This window comes from Danio aesculapii, chromosome 5 (genome assembly GCF_903798145.1).
Source record: "Danio aesculapii chromosome 5, fDanAes4.1, whole genome shotgun sequence".
In the NCBI taxonomy this organism is placed as follows: domain Eukaryota; kingdom Metazoa; phylum Chordata; class Actinopteri; order Cypriniformes; family Danionidae; genus Danio; species Danio aesculapii.
Genome location: NC_079439.1, coordinates 24462390 through 24487900, shown reverse-complemented (window position 1 = coordinate 24487900; position 25511 = coordinate 24462390). Strand labels below are relative to the sequence as shown.

General features: G+C 34.9%; 1 protein-coding gene across 3 annotated transcripts in view; it reads right to left on the bottom strand.

Annotated features, from left to right (window-relative positions):
• Positions 1 to 1183: 1183 nt before the first annotated feature.
• tpcn1 (two pore segment channel 1) overlaps positions 1184 to 25511 on the bottom strand; it is a 31173-nt gene continuing 6845 nt past the window's right edge. Inside the window, exons 1-26 of one of the 3 annotated variants that reach the window (XM_056457656.1) lie at positions 23263 to 25023; positions 20960 to 21090; positions 20665 to 20841; positions 18631 to 18744; positions 18396 to 18526; positions 17132 to 17255; positions 16987 to 17045; positions 16648 to 16747; positions 14650 to 14766; positions 14421 to 14545; positions 12892 to 12940; positions 12700 to 12763; positions 12517 to 12561; positions 11920 to 11976; positions 11714 to 11767; positions 11506 to 11578; positions 11309 to 11416; positions 9749 to 9820; positions 9573 to 9662; positions 9206 to 9321; positions 9017 to 9063; positions 7410 to 7478; positions 5756 to 5852; positions 5508 to 5644; positions 5335 to 5412; positions 1184 to 2554 (exon numbers count right to left, since the gene is read on the bottom strand). In XM_056457656.1, the coding sequence (XP_056313631.1) occupies positions 2453 to 2554; positions 5335 to 5412; positions 5508 to 5644; positions 5756 to 5852; positions 7410 to 7478; positions 9017 to 9063; positions 9206 to 9321; positions 9573 to 9662; positions 9749 to 9820; positions 11309 to 11416; positions 11506 to 11578; positions 11714 to 11767; positions 11920 to 11976; positions 12517 to 12561; positions 12700 to 12763; positions 12892 to 12940; positions 14421 to 14545; positions 14650 to 14766; positions 16648 to 16747; positions 16987 to 17045; positions 17132 to 17255; positions 18396 to 18526; positions 18631 to 18744; positions 20665 to 20841; positions 20960 to 21090; positions 23263 to 23359 (2433 nt within the window). In that variant the 5' untranslated portion in view covers positions 23360 to 25023 and the 3' untranslated portion in view covers positions 1184 to 2452. Of the gene's footprint in view, positions 2555 to 5334; positions 5416 to 5507; positions 5645 to 5755; positions 5853 to 7409; positions 7479 to 9016; positions 9064 to 9205; positions 9322 to 9572; positions 9663 to 9748; positions 9821 to 11308; positions 11417 to 11505; positions 11579 to 11713; positions 11768 to 11919; positions 11977 to 12516; positions 12562 to 12699; positions 12764 to 12891; positions 12941 to 14420; positions 14546 to 14649; positions 14767 to 16647; positions 16748 to 16986; positions 17046 to 17131; positions 17256 to 18395; positions 18527 to 18630; positions 18745 to 20664; positions 20842 to 20959; positions 21091 to 23262; positions 25024 to 25511 lie in introns of those variants that run through there. The other 2 variants (XM_056457655.1, XM_056457657.1) reach the window with 2 other exon arrangements.

Sequence of the window (25511 nt, the reverse complement as noted above, 5' to 3'; positions counted from 1 at the left end):
GCTTCTTTTTTCTGTTGAATGCAAAATAAAATACTTAAAAAAAAAGACTTCGATAGTATTCATTTTCCTTACGTCTGGTATTTTAAAACACATCTACTACTGAGATCACCAGAAAAAAATCAAGGCATAGAGTAGTGTTCTCAAAATTCCTAGAGGCCACAGCTCTGCAGATTTTAGCTCCAACCACCTCCAACTCCCACCTGCTTAAGTCTCTAGTAGACTTGAACCCCTTGATTAGTTTGATCAGCTGTGTTTGACTAGGGTTGAAGCAAAACTGTGCAGAGCTGCAGCCCTCCAGAAACCGAGTTTGAGACCCATGGCATAAAAATTTGTAAGTACTTGAGAGTGGGTAAATTTTAATAGAAGTAGATCAAGATGCTGCAAACAACATTTTCAAGCAGTTGCTTGGGGGGGTTAAAGTGAATCTTCTGTTTTTTCACACCCTAAATATTTGAGTGTTGTGATATGACAGATTATCCAACTGGATCACTAAATGGGTAGGCTTATATCACAAAAATTTAGAGACAGTCAGCAACAACTGAAGTAGGCTATGGTGCTTCATTGAAGCTCAGTTGGTACTAAGGGGCCTAAAGTGCGGTGAGAAAATATTAACCACACCATTAAAGTACCAGCAATTTGAGCAAGTGGTAAAAATTGGACAGATTTATGCTTTTAAGTGGTTTATGCAACACAATCTCACGGCAATTCGTAACTTTTTGATTTAGTGGCTAATTCGTACGAGTTTGTACGATCTAATTCGTCCAATTTTGTACGATTTGCTCATCCCCAATGACGGTTGGGGTTAGGTGCCACGCCTCTTTTCTAAAATCGTACAATTTCGTACGACTGAACTGGCTGGTTTATGCCAAATACTACAATCAGAATATTGCATCAGAACAGGTTTCTAATTATATATTGTCAGCCTATCAATTCACATGACCAACTGATCTGTCCATGGGAATAGCATTTAAAACCAAAATAATTGACAAAGATAAAATGAGCATTTATGACATCTAAAACAATTATTGATGAAGATAAACTACATATTATATCTAATCTAATCTATTATATCTAATATCTATCATACTAAAATCAAGTGTGGCCATGGTAGCAGTTGCTGACTCATAACGAAGATAATATAAAATGACTCCTATGCCAATTAACAAACAAAACCAAGTCAGTGTTAATTAAAATGTAGCATTTACTGAAACTGTTATTATTATTATACTGTACATTTACAGAGGAACAAGAACATAGAACTTGGAGACAGGTAAATCCTACACTATCAGAGGAGCTGGTGTGCTTTGACGTCACATATGGATCATGTTCCCTTGTGTTTGGAGCATCACGGCTGCACAAGCATCAACCTATAGTGCAATTAAACAACCAAATGGGAGTTAACAATGGAAGTATGGGATTTGCCGGCATACACCCCATTAAAACAGCATAAAATATAACAAATAAAATATAAAACAGTGCAGAAACAAACAGGAGAGATGTCTGTGGAAAAAAAACTGGTTAACTCATGAAGTAGGTAAATAAATAACAGTTCTAAAGCTGTGTAAAACCATTAGCAAGAACAAATGTTTTCCCTTTGTCACAGGAACATTTGGGTCTGGAAATATAACAGATTTAGTCTGTAAACTCTTTCTGAGTCGGTCAGACTTTAAGCGTAATAAAATGTGACTCTGATTTTACTGAATGTGGCTAAAACAATACTGACTCCAAACAAAGGAAATGAGATCTTTTCATATATGACAAAAGACAGAAGTTGAACTGAAAGGTCCAGGGCTGGTTTTCTATCACTTCTCAGTCCAAAATTAACACATGTCTGGGAAACCAGCCCATATCGAGTGAGTGGGTGTATATTCAAGCAGCTTTTTAAACACTTGACTCCTAACTGCAACTGACACATGTTTAATCAGCATATATATATATATATATATATATATATATATATATATATATATATATATATAGAAAGAAAGAAAATAAGCCTAAGGTCCAAAGGTTCCAGCAAAAAGCAGCTTTAGTAAAAAAACAGCATTAGTGTATTACTATAATCTTTAATCTGTTGGTTAAGCAATACCTCAGACTGCGGAGAAAAAATGAATTCCCACAGAAACATTCAGTTGCTGAGCTCCATCTGCAAAATCCACGAGAGTCTAAATCCTTAAGAGTCAAAAGACAAATGTCATGAGGCGCATTTCATGGAAGAAGGTTCCTGGACCGAGTGCATGTCAAATGATTGGTCTGCAAGCTTCCCTGATTGGCCACGGAACCTTAAGGTTTTTTTGGGGAGTAAGGCTTTAAGTGAAGGAGGTCTGTGGAAGGAGAGAGAATGTAGTGGTCATGGGGAACACCTGTGCTTTCCGTTGCTGAGAGGAAGACGCTCCTAAAGTCCCTCAGAGGTACGAGTGAGTGTGTTAGTTATGCTGATGCAGTGTGTGTGTTAGTTAATGCTGTTTGTGGCACCAGCATCAGGGCTGTCCAGTTCCCTGTGGAAGGTCCCATCAGTCTGAAGGTTTGTCCTGGAATATTCCTCGTACCATTCCTGCAGACAAAAAGAAACAACCACTTTACACAAACATGCCAATGTGTATCTGGATATTTTTGTGATATAAAGGAGGGCATTCTGAGCCAAATGCATCACAGTATAATTTCGCAAAACAGAAGATGATGTCATTAAAATAACTTAAGGTAGCATTTATTTTTCCTTCACTAAACTTTCCACTCGGGCATATCCTTGTATAAACAGCAGGGTGATATATTACCACTTCACATGTTCCTGACTTACATTTCTCATCCAATATGAGAACTGTTTCATATGCCGTTTCATCCAAAGAATTTAACTCGCATCAAATATCACATTAATAATCTGAATAAAGCAGTTTCTATTTTATGTGTTCAAGAGAAAAAACATCAGTTCATGTTTAAACTGGCATAAATGATCACCAATAAAACATTGCTGTGACCAGAAAAACCACTGTAGCTTCTTTTATCCTAAATAATAAATTCCTTGTGACTCAGTGTGTAGAAGACACGTATAACTAATGTTATCTCTATCATGTTATCTTGTGCTTAGAGGCAAATCTCTGGTGTTTAGGAACAGTATGTTGTGGGAAAGTTCTGTAAAGTAATTTAACCAAAGACAGAATGACTTAAACTTAAAAGGATCTGCATTGAGAATTGGTCCACAGCTTAGTATGGAGCCTGATCAGCCTCAAAAATAATATGTTTGCAAAAATAAAACTCATTCATCTACAGCACAATTCATATTTACAAAATCCATTTTATAAATTCTAAACGTAATTCAAAAATACACAAATCCAACTCAAAAATTCAAAATACAATTCATAGATGTGCAAATCAGATTCGTAAATTCAAAACATAATTCAAAAAATGCAAAAATCCAACTCATAAATTCAAAATACAATTCACAGATGTGCAAATTCAATCTGTAAATTTCAAACTAAATTCACAAATGGGCATATCCAATTTATTAGGGGCAATATTTATCATTTTTACTTGTGAATTTTTGAATTTTATTTGCGAATGGTGTTTTGAGTTTACGAATTGGATTTGCAAATCTATGAATCATATTTTGAATTTATACTGTATATGAGATTTGTGTATTTATGAATTGTGTTTTAATTTACGAACTGGATTTTGTAAACGTGAATTGTCATTTGCATGTCTGAGTTTTATTTTTGCAAACGTATTATTTTTTAGACTGATCTGGCTCCATAGCTTCCCGCAGTTATCAAACACATAGTAGTTTTATTTGTATTGTTATTAGAAGGCATTAGCTTTGTATGAATATTTTCATGTCGGTTTTCCACCAAAATGTGCATAAATGGATCAAACATAGTAATACAAACATTGAAGCTTTCACAGATATTTTTTGCTTTTTCTTTTTTAATTTACATTTATTTTAATGCGCCTTTATTTTAAAGAAAAAGTTTTAGTATTTTGGTTTTGAAATTTTTTTTAAATGTTTTGTATATGTAAACATGTATTTATGTATTTTTATAGTAAATACACTCACCAGCCATTTTATTAGGTACACCACACTAGTACTGGGTTGGACCCCCTTTTGCCTTCAGAACTGCCTTAATCCTTCGTGGCATAGATTCAATAAGTTACTGGAAATATTTTTGGCCATATTGACATGATAGCATCACATGGTTGCTGCAAATTTGTCACCTGTACATCTATAATGTGAATCTCCCATTTCATCACATCCCAAAGGTGCTCAATTGGATTGAGTTCTGGTGACTGTGGAGGCCATTTGAGTACAGTGAACTCATTGTCATGTTGAAGAAACCAGTCTGAAATGATTCACGCTTTATGTCATGGTGTGTTATACTGCTGGAAGTAGCCATCAGAAGATGGGTACACTGTGGTCATAAAGGGATGGACATGGTCAGCAACAATACTCAGGTAGGCTGTGGCGTTGACACAATGGTCAATTGGTACTAATGGGCCCAAAGTGTGCCAAATATTCCCCACACAATTACACCACCACCGGCACCCTGAAGCGTTGATACAAGGCAAGATGGAGCCATGCTTTCATGTTGTTGATGGCAAATTCTGACCCTACCATCCGAATGTGGCAGCAAAAATCGAGAATCATCAGTCCAGGTAACGTTTTTCCAATCTTCTATTGTCCAATTTTGTTAAGCCTGTGTGAATTGTAGCCTTAGTTTCCTGTTCTTAGCTGACAGAAGTGGCACCTGGTGTGGTCTTCTGCTGCTGTAGCCCATTCGTCTCAAGGTTCAACGTGTTGTGCGTTCAGAGATGCTCTTCTGCATACCTCGGTTGTAACGAGGGGTTATTTGAGATACTGTTGCCTTTCTATCAGCTGGAACCAGTCTCCTCTGGTTCCATTCTCCTCTGATCTCTGGCACTGATCAGCAGTTTCTCAAATACTCAGATCAGCCCCCCTGCCACCAATAACCATGCTACGTTCAAAGTCTCTAAACTCCCCATTCTGATGCTCAGTTTTAACTGCAGTAGATCATCTTAACCATGTCTATATGCCTAAATGCATTGAGTTGCTGCCTTGTGATTGGCTGATTAGACATTTGCGTTAACAAGCAGTTGGACAGATGTACCTAATAAAGTGGCCGGTGAGTGTATGTTTTTGTCGTTTTCATTTTGACATTAGTTGTAGTTATCTTAGCACATCCTGTCAAGCTAAATGAAAACAATAAATGTTGCCGTCTACCATATCGCTCTTTATGATAACAATTTTACAAATGTAAACTTGTATTTTTCCATCAATCACAAAACAGTAGAATATCTTTCTATCCATGTGTGGTAGAAGTATACCTGAATCTCCTCTTCATACATCTTCATACTGAGGTCACTCTTGGTACGTGACCTTCGACCCAGAAACACGAATGACGACTGCTGTGATCAAACAGAGAAATCAACTGGTACAGTTTAATCTCTCCTAAAAATATACATAAGACATTTAGACCATAGACTGTCCATGTGCTCACCCCACTGCGCTCCAGAGCCACACACATGTCCTGCAGAGAAGTGAGGTTGGTGACGCCCAGTGTGTGTTTATAAAAGTCCAGAGTCTGCAGAGCTTCAGTCTGAGACACTTCAGTCTCAAATACAATCCCCTTTTCATCTATAACATATACACACAGATTCAGCGTTAGATATCTCAGTGAAAAAGGTCCCAGTCACACTGATTTTATTAAACATGCCCTGGGCTGAACAGACTCTAAACACTGAGAACCTTCAGGGTCGCCCAGCGGCTCTCTGTTCTTCCGGCTGTAATTCATCCTGAAGACAAATGCGTCCAATATGAAGGCCACGATTATAGTCATGACGACCTGCGACACACAATCACACAGGCATTTACAATCAAAACAACACAAGGCTGTGAGAAAATATAAAGGCCAATAAATCAAATTTATAAAACACACAAACGAACAATAAAAGGTTTATTTTAAGCAACATTTTTAGAATTGCATGTGCATTAAACATGTTTTATTCTCATATTAATTAAGAGACTAGGTAAACAAATTAAGAAAGCATGATTAAATGTCCCGTGAAATTAAACTAAAAATATTAGATGTTAATATCAGTCTGTTAGTTTTAAGGAAATCTGTTAGCTAGGGTGATCCAAAAGAGAGAAATTCACGATTAGAAAATATATAACCGATATAAACATCCAAAGCTTGCAGTTTGTCACTTCTTCCGAAATGATTCAATGTTTTTTTCACGTCACTTTATACAGTACTTTCGTTCTACATAAAATCTTGACCAATCAAATGCTCTTTAGTATCTGGCTTGCCCCATCCTCTTTAAGACGCTTCTCATTTGATGCACTTGAGCTTAACCTCTCACTGGCAGAGCTGGGATAAAACAGAAATGCCATTGGCTGTTTTTTTAAAGGGGAGGAGCTATAATCTATGTCATGCCCTCTCATGTTTCAGTTGAGATCACGTCAGATATCGAATTAAAAAAAAAGGCACATTTCAAAGTACATCATGGGACCTTTAAGTACATTATGAAATAGAAATTGTGACCGATTAATCAACCTTAATATTTATACTTTCCTGTATGCAGTGTAAATTACACCCATGTAAATTTTAATCTAACATCTTAAATGTCAAAAACAAATTATACCCATATTATTTTCTACAGTGTCTTTTATCATTAATCTATCACAAATCTATCTTTTAAATTCATATTTTTAATAGGAAGCTATACAATATTATATTTGTGCATGTACATTAGATTAGTCAGTACTGAAGCCAAATCTGGAGCTTATCTAACAAAAAAAAATTACCATAATGGTCCAAAAACTAGCACACCCAAATTTATATGTTATAGAATAATATTAAATACAAATTTTAAAAAGAGCAAAATAAAATTAACAATTTAGTTGAAATTTTGTAGGTTGTAATTTTTTTGCAATATTTTGCGTGAATTTAATTGTATTATCTTTCAATTTCTAAACATGTTTGGTGACTAAAAAAATATTTGAATAAATATATCTGTTTAATAAATCTGTTTTGTTTAAATGCACCAAAATACACTGCCTATATTCACTGAGAAATGAATACAAATCATCGTTTTCAAAATGGGGTGTACACAATTATGCTAAGCATTGTAGATAATACTAAAGTTTTTAGTAATTTATCATATTCATCTTAATTATACATTTTTAGTTTTCATTTTAATTTGTCATTTTTAGAATTTCTTTTATTTTACATTTAGTAATATTTATTTGACCTTTTTTCTAAATTATTTCGGTTCGTTTCTTACATCTAACTTTTTCCATCCATTTTATTTCAGATTGATTGTGAATAATAAATGTGCTTTTACCAGTTTTAGTTTTGTTTAATGGTCTAATAAGCCAGATTTGCGTTGCCATGCCTTACCATGGTGACGATGTAGAAGGTCATAAAATAAAGGCGACTCCAGTGAGTAGTTTGTGATGTCACACCTTCCTGTAAAAAAACAGGGATTAAAGGCATCATTAACTCACACCAATTACAGACAGCCGATCATTTACTTGATAATATGATGCATGAGCTTCGGCCGTAAATACACACTACTCAGAGGAACTCAGAGACGCCAGTGACACTTCACATTCTAGATGTAACATACACATAATGGTCTACAGCAGGTTAATTTAAATATCTTAAATATTAATTAATTTTCTAATTATCCATTAAGTGCTAGTATTATTTCATTAGTTACTGTTTTTATTCTTTTCATATTATTTATTTGCTTATACCCTTTTTAAAAAATATACTACTAGTACTAATTCATTAAATATTATTATTTATTTATTAGACACTACAACATCATTTAATCATAGTACATCATCATGTATTAAATAATATTATAAATTATTAAATACATTAAAGACTATTTTAGGTACTTTTTCTAGCACTTATTCATTAGCACTAATATTATTAGAGACTATTCTACTAACAAACTGACATATTTTGCCATTGACTTCTATGAGGATCTATCATTGGGATATCAACTATTCAGTTTTGACCAGTATGTATGCAATCTGTTAAAATAATATACAGTTGAATTATACTTTGAATTGTTTTTTCTTTTTTTAATATTTCCCAAATGATGTTCAACAGAGCAAGGAAATTTTCACAGTATGTCTGATAATATTTTTTCTTCTGGAGAAAGTCTTATTTTGGCTAGAATAAGAGCAGATCTTAATTGTTTTTAAAAACCATTTTAAGGTCAAAATTATTAGCCCCTTTAAGCTATATTTTTTTATAGTCTACAGAGCAAACCATCGTTATACAATAACTTGCCTAATTACCCTAACCTGCCTGTTTAACCTAATTGACCTAGTTAAGCCTTTAAATGTCACTTTAAGCTGTCTAGAAGTGTCTTGAAAAATATCTAGTCAAATATTATTTACTGTCATCATGGCAAAGATCAAATAAATCAGTTATTAGAAATGAGTTATTAAAACGATTATGTTTATAAATATGCTGAAAAAAAAATCTTCTCTCCGTTAAAGAGAAATTGAGGAAAAAAATAAACAGGAGGGCTAATAATTCTGACTTCAACTGTATATATTTTCATGCACCACTTGTTATTAATGATTTACTAGTAATTACTTTAATAGATGCTATTATTTACTAATTAGACACTCATACTTATTAAATAGATACAAATACTTACTGGTTATTACTAGAAGCTTTTTTAACATATACTTTGAGTTATTTATTAAGGTACTAGAACCTAATCCTTTGTTATTACTACTAACAATTTTTATCTAACTACTCACAACAAGTTTTGAATATATACAAGTATCTACAAAAATAAGTACTAATATGAAAATAGATATTATTGTAATTTATACATTAATGTTAAAATGCCTTGTCATAAACAGCAGGGGGCACCACATACACACACAAACCAAAAAAACAAACAAAAACACACTTTTCTAAGAACCATCTGAAATGATTTGTTGACAGAACTGATGTACAAGTGTGTTTACACTCACCATTGTGATGTACCAGTTGTTCACCACTGTCAGCTCAAAAAGAGTAACTGAAACATGACAGAGTGAAAAAAAACATCTATAAGAAGGCTACAGTATGTCCTACAAAATGTGAAAAACTTTATAGAATAAAATAAAACACTACAGTTTATACTATAAGATGAGTGGGTATGAATGACTGTGTGAACATACCAAAGCTGCTTAGGATGTTATTGAAGTTATTGAGATAGTAATATCCCTCTTGTAGTTCAGTCCGGTTGCCAGTGGTCACATTTTTATGCCGATAGGAGGCCGCGACGGTGCTATTGCTTAGAGAAACAGAGAAAAGACATCATACACTTAAAATCACTTAGAGTGATTTCTTGTCCTTTCTGTAGTTCATTATGTGGTCATTATGTGCTTTCATGTACATTTACCCTTTTAAATACAAATGTAAAAGAAACTAATTTCAGGATGAATTATCATTTCATGGAATAAAATTCAAAAGGTGTAGTAGTACACCATGTTCAGTTTTTAAAATGTATGAATGTAAGGTCATTACAATTGGTTTGACACTTACTCGCAGCAGTTTGGATAAACAGCATCAGCAAAAAACTCCATTCCAACGATGGCAAACGAGTAATAGAAGATGATCAGAGTCAGACCTAGACTACAGACAGAGAAAGAAAGAGTGTGTTTTGAGTCAAGGGCCTCCATCTGTAAATAATGAGCTGAAACTGATTATTATTTTTGTACCTGGCCATACGCGGGAACAGTTCAAACATTGTGTCCAGAACATTCCGATAGCGCTGTTTAATTTTAAACAACCTTAACAAGAAATAGGAAAAAAAATTATGAACTTCAGATAAAAAATACTTTATGTTTATATCTACAGCTATGATAAAGATAATTCATGGTTCACAAAAATATGGGTCAATATTAAGAACAAACGACATGCAAAAATGTAGAGTCACTACATCTTTAAAACAAGCTTATATTTATCCTAACTTGAATGTTTATTACATATAGTTTCTGCAGGTTTCACCAAGTCCAATTTAAATCAAATTTCAAACAAATTTTCTGACCATTATGAAATACATTTCAGACTTACACAGAACTAATCGTTAAGGATTTTTTTCCTGATGGCCCAGTTTAAACATCAAAAAAATTTAATTAGTCATTTCTTTGCGACATATTTTAAATAATGTTCGGGTTCGAGTTAAAACAAGCAAACTCTGGTTGTATACATACACATTTTCTAAACATAGATTTTCTTATGTTGAAAAAATGCCACAGCCATTTCACCCTGCTGCCCAAGACCGGTTACTCATTGAAGCTAAGCAGGGTTGAGCCTGGTCAGTTCCTCGATAGGAGGAGACCACATGGGAAAACTAGGTTGCTGTTGAAAGTGGTGTTAGTGAGGCCAGCAGGGGGTGCACAATCTGTGGTCTGTGTGAGTCCTAAGTTTAGTGCCCCAGTATAGTTAAGGGGACACTGTACTTTCGGATGACACGTTAAACCGAGGTCCTATTTCTCTGTGGTCATTAAAAATCCCATGGAACTAAAAAGTAGGGGTGTACCACTGGTGTCCTGGCCAAAATTCCTCCATAGGCCCTTACCCATCCACCAAATTGACTCTATCACTGTCTCTCCACTCCACCAATAGCTGGTGTGTGGTGAGCACCTAGGCTCCGCTGTCCTGTGGTTGCCATCGCATCGTCCAAGTTGATGCTGCACACTGGTGTTACACCCCGCCCCCCCTAATTTGGGTGTATGGCCTTACACGATAAATGCGCTATATAAATACACACATTACATTACATTAAAAAAAACTCTTTAAAAACTATATTTCCAGACTAGTGTCCTCACCACATACGGTCTATAGATACATGGAGAACATTTAAACTATTGTATTGTAAGGAAGATAATTAAGCCATATTGGTAAACAAAGTTAGGAATTGAGTGAAGCTTTACATGGAAATAGGAAAAGAAAGTTCTTTTAAAATGATTTTAGACCTACAAGATAATATTTCAGTAAATTGAAGACTTTTTAAGGCCTAAAATGATGTTTTTGAAATTTAAGATTTTTTTAAGACCCCGCGGGTCTTAATGCAGTCTTAGAAATAAAATATTCCAGAAACAAAATTTCAAAAGAATGCCTAAATCATTTCAAATGAATGCCTAATAAAAAGACATCAAAACACCTAAACACAAAAAAGTTTCACACATATTTTTGTTTTCCACTTTGTTCTCACCGGTTAAATGTTCCTAAAAAAGTTCAATAAAAATTCATTTAAAAAAAAAAGCTTCACACACCGGAGTAGCTGAAGAGGTCTCAACACCACAATGAAGTAGAACGGCTCCATGTCAAAGGCCAAAGCAATCAGTCCCAGAAAGGCAAAGACTGTTACTGAGAAATCAAAGCTGCGAATACAAACAAATCCAGAGGTGAAGCAATGTGAATGTGTGTGTGTGTTAGTTCTTTTATGAAAGTGTGTGTCTGTACTACCTACAGGTTCCATCCTGAGCTGAAATATGTGATGGGTCCGAGACCTGTGATCTTCAACAACACCTCAATTCCATAAACTTCATTCCACCGACACATAAGGAGGAGATAAATAATAATAAAAAGTTTTTTTAATACTTGAATGGAACCCACGGTTATTAAGACATTTACATTCAGAGTATTCACTGATGATTCAATTTTAGACAATTTCCTACTTGTAAGGAAAATAATGTAACTCCAGGGGACGACATGAGTCCATGAGATGCCATCTGTGGGAAGAGAAAAGAAGAAAAGAGTTCCCTGAGAGCCTAATTCAATTGGATTCACACAGTGAAAACAGTTTCCTGTGATTACAAGCATTTCTGAATTGTGAATTCGTGGAACCGCAGCACAGCTGTTCCATTTCCCAAGCAAATCTTACCATTTAACATGTTTGTCTCCACTAGGATCCAGATGCCATTGACGGCTACTACCAGATCTGTAACAGGTCAATCATCGCAAAATAGAAAGTATTTTCAGACATACAGGAACTATTAGGTGGACAAAGTACACAACTTTTTGAAAGTTTTGGGTGTCAGTATGATTTATTTAAAACAAAACTGCTGATTTATTGAGCATGAATGCATTTAGTTGGTTAAACGTTACAGTAAAGAGGAATATATAATTACACTGGTGTTAAAATTACACGCTAAAAATATGTTTACAAAAAAATCCATTAACTGTTCATATAAGAATGATTTCTGATGGTAATAAGCAATGGCTACTAAACTTGTTTTTTTCTTCAAATGAATAAACAGCATTTTAAAGTATAAAAATAGTTTACATTCTAATATTATATGAATGATTATTTAAAATTATTGCATTCTCAAATAAATAAATAAATAAATAAATAAAAGTTACTGACCCCCAAACTTTTGAACCATACGGTCTATAATAATACTGAACAAATACTGATCATGTTAGTAACTAGTAAGTAAGTGTTAGTAAGACATGTTAAGTATCTTGTAATTTAACTTACACATTGCATATTGGAAAGCTTTCGATTTCACAAGTAAATTGATTCCTGTTAAAAAAAGCATAGTGATCAAGAAAATATCTGATGTGAACTATTGACAAAGGAGTCTACTCACTGTGATTTGACGGTAAAATACTGAAACTAATGCAATACAATAAATTATTATAACAAGGAAGCTCCAAAGACCTTTGAAAATGAGCAATGCAGTGCGAGGGAGATCATCAAACCAGTGCTCTCCACTCCGTCGTGCCTGTAACACACACACACACACACACACGCACGCACACACACACACACACACAGAGCAGATGTTCAGGATCAGGAGGGTTTAACATACAGCTTGGGAGGATATTCATGTGACAGTGTGTGCAATCTGACCTTCCACTTCAGTCCGATCACTTCATAAAATTTATAGAAGTCCTGGAGACTAAAACATAAGTACAGATACACTTTCGTCATCATCATCATCATCATCATCATCATGTGATTAAAAGTGAGAGATCATTTTGGGTTTACTGCCATATCAGCTTCCCTGGCTATTTCATAGCAAAAATAGGTCAAATTTACAAACATTTTTTAAAAATAACAATTTTCTATAATAAAAGGTTTATAACTATAAAAGGACATCAACAACCATTAATTATACATAAAATAATATACTATAAAATAATATACTATAATAAACTATAATAATAATAATGCAAATTCTACTATTCTCAATAGATAAAAAGCGTTGTCTGTAAATAAGGCATTGAAAAAGTATGTAAATGACAGTTAGGTTGCTTTTGCAAAATGTACATTTTAAAGCCAAATCTGCTTTATAACAAATAATACGATCATTATTAAACTGTTTAAAAGAAAAAATGTATGTTCTATCTCATATTTGAAAATCTTAGTATCAGAAATTTCACAATATAATTAGAACATCAATATTTACAGAAAATGGCAAAAATAAACAAAATACGATATCTATATAGATCAATGGGGCTGGTGGGTCACATGATAAACTTGACACTTTGTTTATTATTTGAGCAGTGATCATCATTTGACCAAATAATGATAAGAACGTAAGTGCATGCAGGTGTGTGTGTGTGTCTGTGTACTGATTTTGGTGGTTTACAAGAACAGAAATGTGCATAATAACATGGTTGTGATCTAGTTGTAGTCTATTAAGGTGGTTTACGAGGATATTGCTTGTGTCCTCGTAAATCAAAACACTTAATAAAAACACACTCAACAGTGTCTTATTACATTAAAGTTTGGCCACACCTAAAAAAAAATGTAGGTGTAGGACCATAAAATAAGTGTTTTTACTGTAGAAAAATCTGGGTTTTTGCTGGTTTCACAAAGTCAAATTTAAGACTTTTTTAAGACCATCAAGAATGAAATTTCAGATTTATATTGGGCTAAACACTAAAGATTTTTTAATGGCCCATAAGAAAAAAAATGTACTTTCCCTATCTAATATGATTTGCCTATAATTCTAATTAGTTATTTCTTAGCCACATATTTTCATTGTGTCAAAACAAGCAGACGCTAGTAATATACATATATCTTTTGCAACATAACTATTAAACATAATTAACAACATAAACAAACTAAAAACTAAATGTATGCACAAGAGAGTGTTTATTGAGTTTAATTTATTTAGATGTATTTGTTGGTGATTGCATGTGTGTTGGATCGATTGGATAGCTTTACATAAACAAAGAAAAATTAAGACCCATTTAAAATAATTTTAGACCTACAAGGCAATATTTCAGTCAATTTAAGGTCTAAAATTTTGTTTTTGACATTTAAGACATTTTAAGATTTTTTAAGCCCCCATGAACACCCTGAAAATAAATTGCACTGATAGTATGGAGAGTCCACATTAACCACCGATAACAACATATGTGTGTTTGTACCTCAGCATGGGTGCGCCTGAATGGTTGAGGGCTTTGAAGGTGAGGAAGCGATCACGCGGAGTCATTCGTGGATGATAAAATCGCATCAGTCCATCAAACTGTTTCAAAGACACGCCATCTGGCCTCTAAATGAAAAAAGCAGAGGTAGATTGAACACATTCACTGACATAACACGCAAGGCTTCAGTAAATGAAAAGATGAAGAACACTGTGAAGTGTATAAATCGCACCTGCCGACTAACCAGCAGCTGGAAGGCATGCTCGACGGCGGATCGCTTGTGTAGAAGCAGAGATTTGAACTTCATCTTCTCAACTCCATTAAATGTGTCAAAAACCACCGCTAGGAGCTGCGAGGCAAACAGTCAAAGCAAACTTACATCAACTTTACATTGTAGGGCTGTGCAATAAGATGATATACAGTGGGGGAAATAATATGTATTCAACGTGTCACCATTTTTCTCAGTAAACATATTTCTAATGATGCCGTTTACTTGAATTTTTTACCAGATGTTGATAACAACCAAAGAAATTCTTATATGAAAAAAAAACAAATCATCTAATTAGTTGACAAATTAAGTTATGTGTAATAAAATGAAATGATACAGGAAAAAAATATTGAACACATGAAGAAAGGGAGCAGTAGAAAGGCATGGAAAGCTCAGACAACAGCTAAAATTTCTCAGAGGTTTTTCAGCAACCCTCTACCCTTTGTCGTTGTAAATTATTATCAGCTGCTTCAGTCCAACATCTACATTAGCAGGATGATGAAGATAAAACCAGCGTGGACATTTCAGCAAGACAATGATCTAAAACACAGCCAAGGACACTCTCAAATGTTTTCAGTTTGGATAGACAAAACCCACAGAACCATCAAGATTTTTACACTCTGTTGAAGTCTGAAAATCACACCTGAGCAATGCATGTGACATATTTTTCTACATGACAGGCCTCTAAGTCTATTGTTTCTCAATATGATCTATCGTTAATTCCGTGGCTTCAAAAAAATCCACTGTTTGTGGTAATACTTTTTTCATAATTTATACGAGCGATATTACCTATATTTTTTATTTATTTTGGACCTGTAATCATTTGTTTTTGAAAAGTGTTTTATATTTTATTCAGGGTTCATACACATTTTTACTACAAAAACTAATACAAAAATGTAATGTCTACGTATACGTGGTAAATCATAACAAAACAATAAACGTTTAAATTTATTACAGCATATCATAAAACACGCAACAACCTCTTGAGTTTTAATTTATTTTTAAATTCATGTAAAGTAGATGATTCTTACACAGCACTAATGATGTGAGACCATGTTTTTGGCAAAGAAAAGAAGTAAAAACATCTAACCTCCATTCCAGTATACAGATATTTGTCAAACTAATTTAAGATAATGTTAATAGTTTGTTAAATTAAGTCGCTTTGGACAAAAACGTCTGCTAAATGACTAAACGTAAATGTAATTTCCATGACTTTTCCAAAACCTTGTAACTTTTCCAGGCCTGGAAAATGCCATGTCAAAATTCCATGACTTTTGCAAGTTTTCAATGACCTTATGAACCCTGTTAATTAATATTTATTTTAAATTTCTACATTTGGAATCAAGCATTTGCTCTGAACTTAAATAATATGATCACATACAGTACGAATGAGTACATTTTTAATTATATACTTTAAGACGTAAAAAGAAATAGTCTATTACACATGGTCTATATAGATAAACTAATAAAACTAGTTATTTGCGGGAGTTGTGTTCTAAAAATAACCCGCAATAGGTGAAAGTCAGCTTTATTTTTTTTAAATAATTAATATAGATGTTTTAAGGCTGTAAAACCCCTCGCTACACACAGATATTAACATTTTCTCACTTTTCTCTCATCTAAACACAAACCTTCGCAGAAAAATAAGTCCAGTATTATAGAATGAAACCAAAGATTAACGAGATCAACTGTACACGAGACACAGAACGGAGGAGACTGATTGAAAATGGTCTACAGCCAATCAGGATGCAGAACACAACACACTGCAGAAAAAAAAACATGTCAAATTGCATGAAAAAAAATAATAAATCGCGAAACTGCGAGGCCATGAAAAGTGAACCACCTTATAGCGAGGGACCACTGTATATCATGAGATTTTTCAGTATCAGGATATAAGATGACTTGTTGTGTCACCCAGCCCTATTAAAATGCATGATAAATATGATGCAGTTTATTACTGACCAGATTCATGATGAAGTAGAGCTCGATGGATAGATACACGATGAAGAAAATGCATGACCAACGATTCTTCGAATACGCCGGCATCATCACATCTGGAAAACTAGCGAAGGAGGGAAAAAAAATTGGAAAAACTCATGTGTAAGTCTAGTAAAGAGATTTTAGCAAACAGGGGCATGCTGATAACAGAGGATGTGAGCGATTCTCTAGCTCTCCTTCAGGGGCTTGAGCTGATAAGATTCAAATGACTAGCTCAGTTACAGGAAGACATAAAACCACTCCGCCGCAACTCAAAAGTCATGTTATCTTAATCAGGATGTGTGCACCAAAGTTCATACTTACTTCGCAGTGGTCAAGAGGACGAACAGACTCACAATGCTGTTCTCCAGTGTGCTAAAATACTAAAGAAAAAAAGGATACAGGTTTGTATGCAAGAAAGACAAAAGCATGAAATATAAATTAGAGCATGTGATTGTGAAGTACTAACATGGTCGGCTGTGTTTGCTGAGAACAAACAGAATCCCAGGATGGCAAAGATGACCATGAAGAAAAGCAACAGCAGAAGAATATCAATGAAGGGAGGAAGAGACTGAAATATCTGCCTCAAGTTTCTGAGGGAGGACAGAAAGACAGATACGGTGTTGGAATATCATATTGTATTCAGTGAAGGATGTGCTTTATATCAACTTTCCTGTGATTAAGTGAACATCAGCCACTAGTGTAGAATAAAAACACTAACGCATGACCTTGAGTGTATTGTTGCATATAAAGTGAGGGAAATAAGTATCGCAGGTGTCATGTTTTTTTCCTGGGAATAATATTTGTAAAGGAGCAGTTGACATGGAATGGAACCAGATTTTGGTAAAATCCCAAACAATACAAACAGAAAAATGAAACAACACACAAAAAACTGAAAAAATTAGTTAAATTACAAAGAAATGGCAAAAGGAGAAAGTACTGAACTACTGAAATGTATTTAATACATCATATAAAATGCTTTGTTGGTGATGGCAGCTCAAAGATGACTCTCATATGGATAATGAAGTCACATGCATTGCACAAGTGTGATTCTTTTCACAGACTTCAACAGAGTGTGAAAATCTTGATGATTCTGGCAGTCTTGTCTATCAAATCTGACCTTTAATTTGTATTTTCTATTGAATTCAAGTCAGGTGATTTGGTGGGCCATTCTACAGCTTAAATTTTTTTTTCTCTGAAAGCATTTGAGAGTATCATCGGCTGTGTTTTGGATCATTTATTTGCTGAAATGTCCATACTGTTGTCATCTTCATGATCCTGGTAATGTAGATGTTGGACTGAAGCAGCTAAAATATATATGTACAATGATGAAAGAGGGTGCAGATGATTGTTTCTATCTACTGAGAGATTTCAGCTTCAGTCTGAGCTTTCCATGACTTTCTACACCTCCCTTTCTTCATGTTTTCAATACTTTTTCCCATGTGTTGTTTTATTTCATTACACATAACTTAATTTGGAAACTAATTAGTTTTGTTTTCTTTGCATTTATGGATTTCTTTGGTTGTTACCAACATCTGGTGAATATTTAACATCAACAGCACAGAAAAATGGTGAAGTATTCAATACTTATTTCCCTGACTCTATTTGACCACAACAACAGTACATAATAGAAAAACCAATATCTAATTTTTCAATATTTAATTAATTAAAGATAATTATTATTAAAATATAAAACATTAGTAGTAGTATTAGTAATTTTGAAGTCTGCATGCCTGCGAACAGCTCCACAGTAACGGCAGTCCACCAAAAAGATTGGGCGCAGAGCTCTCGTGATGCGCAAGTGGGACGTCTGCCGGACTAAGACCACAATCGCCTCAATAAACTGTATAAACAGGACACTCGTCTGAAAGCACACACACACAAAAAAAAGAGGATAACATCTGACCTGTAATATGTGTGCAGCAAATACAAGTCAAACATTTTGAAATAATAAAAAATAGCACAAACCTTCACCATGGTCCTCTTATGTCGTATAAAAGTGTGGAAGCCAAGCCATCGGAGCTTCATACACAACTCAAAGACCACCATTACCAATGCCAATAACTCCAGTGTTGCGTGAACCTTCCAGGAAAAAGAAAAACACTTTATAGCATTTCATAAAAGCACATAATTTTGTTCATATTTGTCAATGACAAGTATACACTGTAAAAAATGCTTTTCTTACTTAATTTTTTGTTTCCTGTTGTTTCCAGTCCAAATAGCTAAAAATTCTTTAAGGTGCTGTATGTAAGTTTTTAACTCTTCTAAAGCATAACAATACCATAATATGTTTGCAGATATTTAAGAAACATGCTAAGTGAACATACTTGTTTATCTGAAAAACAATGCTGAAGTCAGTTATTTTGCTTTGAAAATGTGTATTCCGTGCCAGAACGTCTGTCTTTGTTTTGGTAATTTTAACCTGCCCAATGCCAGTTTAGCCAATTATATTTCAGCAGCCCGGGTTGCCTGGTTGGAAATCCACGTATTTCATTCATTCATTCAGAAACACTCACAAAGCATGCGTACGTGACTGAAATGCGACCTCCGATGGACAATAGCAGACTCCGAAATGAGACATTCAGTTCCACATGAGGTTACTGATTAGCAAATAATATAAATATTACGAACGTAAACATTAGGTGAGCAAGTTACATTTTAACCCTGTGTCCTAACAACACGCTAAGTGATGAGATTTGCAGTGATAAGCAATTTGGGTGTTTGTACGAAAGACGAAACACAACAGAAATTTAAATACAGCCATTCAGAAGCACAGAATAGCGCACTCACTCATGAAATAGTAAGGTTTATAATCTAATTAATACATATTAAGCATCTTAAATGTACATACTGAATCACTCATATGTGTTACAGTTCTGACGTTCAATTTCAAATGGTTCATTTTATTTTCAAGATCTGCTGCTGCTTTTAGTAGTATGGCAATAAATGTCATGCAAAATGGCATTCAAACTCATTTTGTTAGCATTTAACACTAAATAAAGCACATGAGGTTTACCTGAGGTGATCATTGTCAGTTTTCTGTTGTTCACCTCTGAGAAATAGAAGCCCTTTCTAATATATAAATTCGAGGAGTTGGTTAGGACAAAAACTTCTTTTAATATGGAAAATATTCCTTGTATCGGGTGCTGTTGCTATTATTTAGAACACAATTTAAATCACTCGCTCCTGTTTTCAATCTGCGCTTGCGTTTGTTTTGATCCAGGAGTGCAATACCTAGTTCAGCCACTGGGTGTCAAACTTACATACTGCACCTTTAAATCTAGAAGCATTTTTTATACGAGCAAAAATATTATCTTGTTTCAATAAATAATGTGCCAAAATTAAGTGAATTTTTCTTTTAAACAAGCAAAACAATATCCCAATAGACAAAGCAAAATAATCTTGTTTTTTTTTCTTTTGCCATAAGATTATTTTGCTTACACCATAAGAAAAAAAAAATCACCTAATTTTGACATATTATTTCTTAAAACAAGACTATTTTTGCTTGTGAAGCTTATACACATTTACACAAATCATTTAAACATTAAGGATTGGTAAAATCTTGGTAAATGTTTGGTAAAAAGTCTTACATGCTCACCATTTTCTGATTAATAATACAGTTTAAAAACAGTAATGTTGTAAATAATAATAATAATAACAATAATAATAATAAAAGCTTATAATATATTTTAAAATGCTATTTATGTCTGTGACATTCAAAAAATCTTTAGTGTCACATGAATCATCAGAAATCATTCTAAGATGCAGATTTGATGATCAAGAATTATTTCTTCCCAATGTTGAAATTAGCGGTGTTTAACATATCTAGGAAACTTTATTTAAGATTGATTACTGAATAAAAAGTTTAAACAAATCTTGTGTAACACTGGCAAATTCTTTAATGCTACTTTTGATGAATAAAATAAATAATTTCTTTCAAAAGTAGGCACAGTTTCACAGAACCCAGGCCAGAAGACACACAATAAAGTAGAAGTCACATACATAGACGTCCAGGCGGAGGAAGGGGACGGCAGGAGCCTCTGAGAGGGACAGAAGCATGAGTAACACCGCAGTCAGCAGCTCCACCACATAAAACAGATGACTGTGAGCAAACAGGTAGGCACTGAGCGCATGGGCACTTCGTGGATGAGTGAAAAACTTGTCGTTATTCTCTCCCTCCTGAGGACAAACAGAAACAAATGAGTAGGACAAAACTTTAATTAACTCTGAACTGAGTGTGTGTTGGTGTTAATCTATTTTGCTGCTTCATTAAGATTGTAGCGGATCAGATAATGACCTGCAGATATATTGCTGCTTCTTGGAAGTTCATTTCCCAGCTCTGCTGCAAAGAATTCTGGGCCCTGGGATCTGACGCTCCTGAGGCGGGGATGGTGATATTATTCACAACATCGTGATTTCCTGCTCCATCTGTGTAGAGAAAGAAGAAATTTATTAGATGATTTCTCACTAACGCTGTACAATAAGCCTATCATTAGTTAATTTAACCACATTATTTAATGATTTCAATAACACATTAAAATTAAGAACTAATAAAAATCTGCTGATGTTGTTTATTATTAACATAGAAATTAATAATTCTGCCTTTTTTCTAACTATCGATTTTAAATCCAATAACTATATAACATCTAATTTTCATCTTTCATCTTAAAAGTATTTATTTGTTATGTGTGCTGTATTTATACCATAGTAATCTGGTAGACCTTGCTTTGCTTTGGCTTTTTCAGGGTTAATTGCTGTGATCTCCTGATTGCAACAGAGAAATACTGGGAAATGTTCTTTAGACTGATGGCATTTCAAGCCGTTCAGCCTTATAATCTTAAAATGTCAGCAAAATCACCTGTTTTGTCTTCACTTTAGATATTACACTAGATTTCAAATACTTGTGCATCCACTGGTGGTGGATGAGGAGATTACCACCCCCCCCCCCCTTCTTAAAGCACTTTGAGTGTCCAGAATAGCGCTATGTAAATGTAAGGAAATAGTATTATTATTAACAACTAGCTCTAAAGTGGCGTTTGTGAATAAGTAACATTGTTCTGACTGTCAGCTGCAGATGTAAATGAGTGTCAGAAGAAAGTAGTTCCTCATACAAAAGGGTGTTTAGACTCTCCGGACCCTATCATATGACCGGCGCAAGGCGCGACGCAATTATTGTTTGCTAGTTTCAGCTCGGCGCAATTGTCGTTTTGACGTTTTTCGCTACGTTGTTTAAATAGCAAATGCATTTGCGCTCATATGTGCACCTATAGGCGTTCTGATCTAAAAAAGGAGGTGTGTTGAGGCACATTGTTATTTTGAGGAACTTAAATAGATGGTTCAATAGACCAGATCAAATCTGGTCTATTGTTCAGCGCAGAGCGCGTATGTTGTGCGCCTTGCTTACACATTGCTTAATACACACAGGATGTACAGCAATGTGCAAATATCTTGATGATATTGAAAAAGAAATGAAAAAGAATTAAAGGATTAAAATATTACAAAAATTATTATTTTCTAGCCTACATAAATATAAAAACCATACTTTCATGCCTTCTTCATCTCGTGGGGCTTTTTCAGTTTATTCATTACCATTTGCTTTGTATAATGTCATGATTAGTAGTATTATACATTATATGCATATTTATATTTGTTTTATTAAAAACAAGCTTAGATTTGCCCAACTGTCAGGTTTTAGACCATATGGGGCACAGCATGTGTATTTGGAAATAACTTTTTTGACCACACTTCGTTATTACTGTTCATTTATTCGTTTGCTGGAAATTAGAACTGAATATAGAAACAGTTTTGAAACAAATCTTTGCTCTTAATAAACAAAATAAATTATGTATAGGCTAATGGATATCTGTGCGTACAAAATGTTTCCCTATCCATGAGAGTGAAAGTGAAAGTAAACAATGAGGAGGCTCAGCTCTCATTCTCATGCTGTAGATGCTCTATTTAACTGTTTTTCAGTTTTTCCACTTACAAAGTCTGTCATGTAAATAGCAAATCTGCTATGGCGCGGAGCAACTGGCTCTTAAAGGGAATGGGAGATGAGACTCTGATTGGTTTATTTTAAAAACACACCTATAACTCATTAAGAGAATAAGCTCAACCCTGTTAGACCATGCGCCACGGCGCAAAGTGCATTTTTCCATCCTTAAAATAGCAGAAGTGGATTCTGACACACCCTTAATGCATTTGCACCCTACGCTTTGGACTTTGAGCATGGATCGTCAAAATAGAGCCCTTTGATTTTCTTTTTTTTTTAGAAACACGATTATGCCATCGAACTGTTGTATAACCGCAATATCACACTCGTTGCAGTGCGATGCGGCTATACATCGTCACTGGTGGAACATTAAGGCACTCTGCCTGTGGCCTCAAGCTAACGCACACCTCCCACCAGTGCGGATATACAGCCATATCGCATTGCTACTCATGTGGTATTGCTCATATATATGTGATACAGGTAAAAAAAATGCTAAAAAAATTGGTGTATTGCTTTAAAAGTAAACTTTCAACAATTCTTCAGCAATTATTTGAAACAAGTAAATTTGACACCTTCATAAGCCTACTCAGCAGATTTCAGTAACTCACCAACAGGCTCAATCTCTTTGTAGAATGAGGACGTTTGTATTGGTCTGTCTTGTGTCAGTCCAGTGTCCATGTCGTCAAATGTACAACTGATATCCATGGCAGCCCCTGTATTTGGCCCCACATCCCAGTAGTCAGAAAGAGAGCATGTCACCGGTCAAGCAGTTTTCAAAACTCCAAGCATTAATTAGAAACCATTCACTTGCGCATCCAAGTTTCATCGTGCCAGTTACAGAAGCTGCGGTCAATAGTCTGAAAGCGGAACAGAATCCTGTGGCGATGCGCACGATTCCTCCAAGACAACACGTTTACAATAAATTCACATCAAATCACCATAAAAGCTCTTAGAAAACTCCACATCTGTCTCTGTGCCATCAAACACTCATTTGAATGTACCATAAAAGCACTTTAACAAATTGTTCATATCTTATCAAAAATGTCACAGACATAATAAATGAAACAAAATGTCTCCTCTGAAGGTGAAAATATGAGCAAATAAAATGCCAATGTGAAATTGAATGCACAACAGAGCTGCTTCCCAAAACAGAGCACTCAGTATTATAAATATATTATGACAGAATCTGAAAAGCTTGATATCCCAGAATGACTCCACCCAGGATTCTTCACGGCTCTCAGTGATATACAGGGAGAAAAGGCTGATAGTTCAGAGTTCACAATGTAGGTGGATTTTCACAAGCATCAGTCCAATACAAACCAAGAAAGTCCTTTAGACTCTAAATGCTGCTGTTTTTTCAGCCATCCCCATCAGATCTCTGTAAATCTCTCAGTCATAGCCTCCATGTGCCACGTTATCTTCTGAAGTTCAGTGTCCATTTTAGCACATTTCCTTCTCCAAGCTCAACATTGCAGCTTCTATTTGAGCTGAAGAACACTGCTGAACAAACTTACCACGCAGAGATTCTTCATGTGCCTTCGTTTGAGGGAAGTAAAAAGTTTCAATTCATTTTTTTTATCTATACTTACCCTGACTTTTTTTTAAACAATAAGTATGGAATTAATCCCTTTTAAACAAACTGTCAGGCCACAGCCTGGTAATTTAATACAGCACAGAGTAAATGACAAACAGCTAAGAGCTGATTGTCCAAACTCAAGCTGACCTAATGAGTTACTTTATTGCCGATCATTCACTGACTCGCAGCTGTCTGCAAACAGCTCAGGACAACAGCGCTGGTTTTGCTCTGATCAATACGTTCCTGGCAGAGCAACAGCAAATAAGAGAAAGACAGCACTGATGGTGGGTTTCTTTTCAGGTCCGGTTCCAATCAGTGTAGATCCCGATTTCCTTCAAATACTGGACAACACAGGCGGACTGATGATCAGAGATGTGACTAAAAAAGTACAGCATCTAAAATGTCTGGAGAATCTTCTGTGTGACGAGGAAAATCATTTCGAGACAGCAGCTTGAGGAGGAATGAGGAAGTGAAAGCATCTGGTATTCACATCAACTTTTTTTTTTTCTGTAAAAAAATTAAAAGCCGGCTGTCCAGGAACCACAAAGACAGAGCGCATTACAAAGTTGCTTTCTTCTCTCATTTACTTGGCAAAGAAAAGAAACCTCCCAAATTCACTCCCGAGAGTCCCAGAGTTTACACCCAGATCCTCAAAACATTCCCGTGTCCAGCTCTCATCACCAACTAGCAGTTTTGACACAGGGCCATGGGCTGTGTGTGTGGAGAATGGGAGTGGAGAGGGGGTCACAAACAGCACTGAATCTGCCATAAGGCTGACGCAGCATTTTAACTCCTCTGTCTGTGTGTGTGTGTGTGTGTGTGTGTGTGTGTGTGTGTGTGTGTGTGGTATGAGGCCGGTGTGCTGCTGTATTGGACACATGAACACATGACCGTAGGGGTTGGGATGCTTTCCTCTTAAAGTAACAGTACTATTTTGTATTCTCCTTCCCTCAAAAGAGCAAAAACAGTATATTGCTTGTTGAATTATATAATGGTTGATTATTATATTTTCACCAAAATACAAAAGCAACACTAGAGTGTAGCATCTTCCACGTCAGGGGTTCCCAAATTTTTCAGCCCGCAACCTCTAAAAAAACAACACCAGTGACTAGCCACCCCCAAACTTCTCAGAGGTGGTTATGAATATACAACCGTTGTGCACACAACAATAGCCGTGTATAAACATGAGCATATTGACAACACAAAAAAAGTGCAACAGTCTAACAACCATATCATTTTTATAGTCATTTATTAATTTGTTCAATTTAATATTAAGCTCAG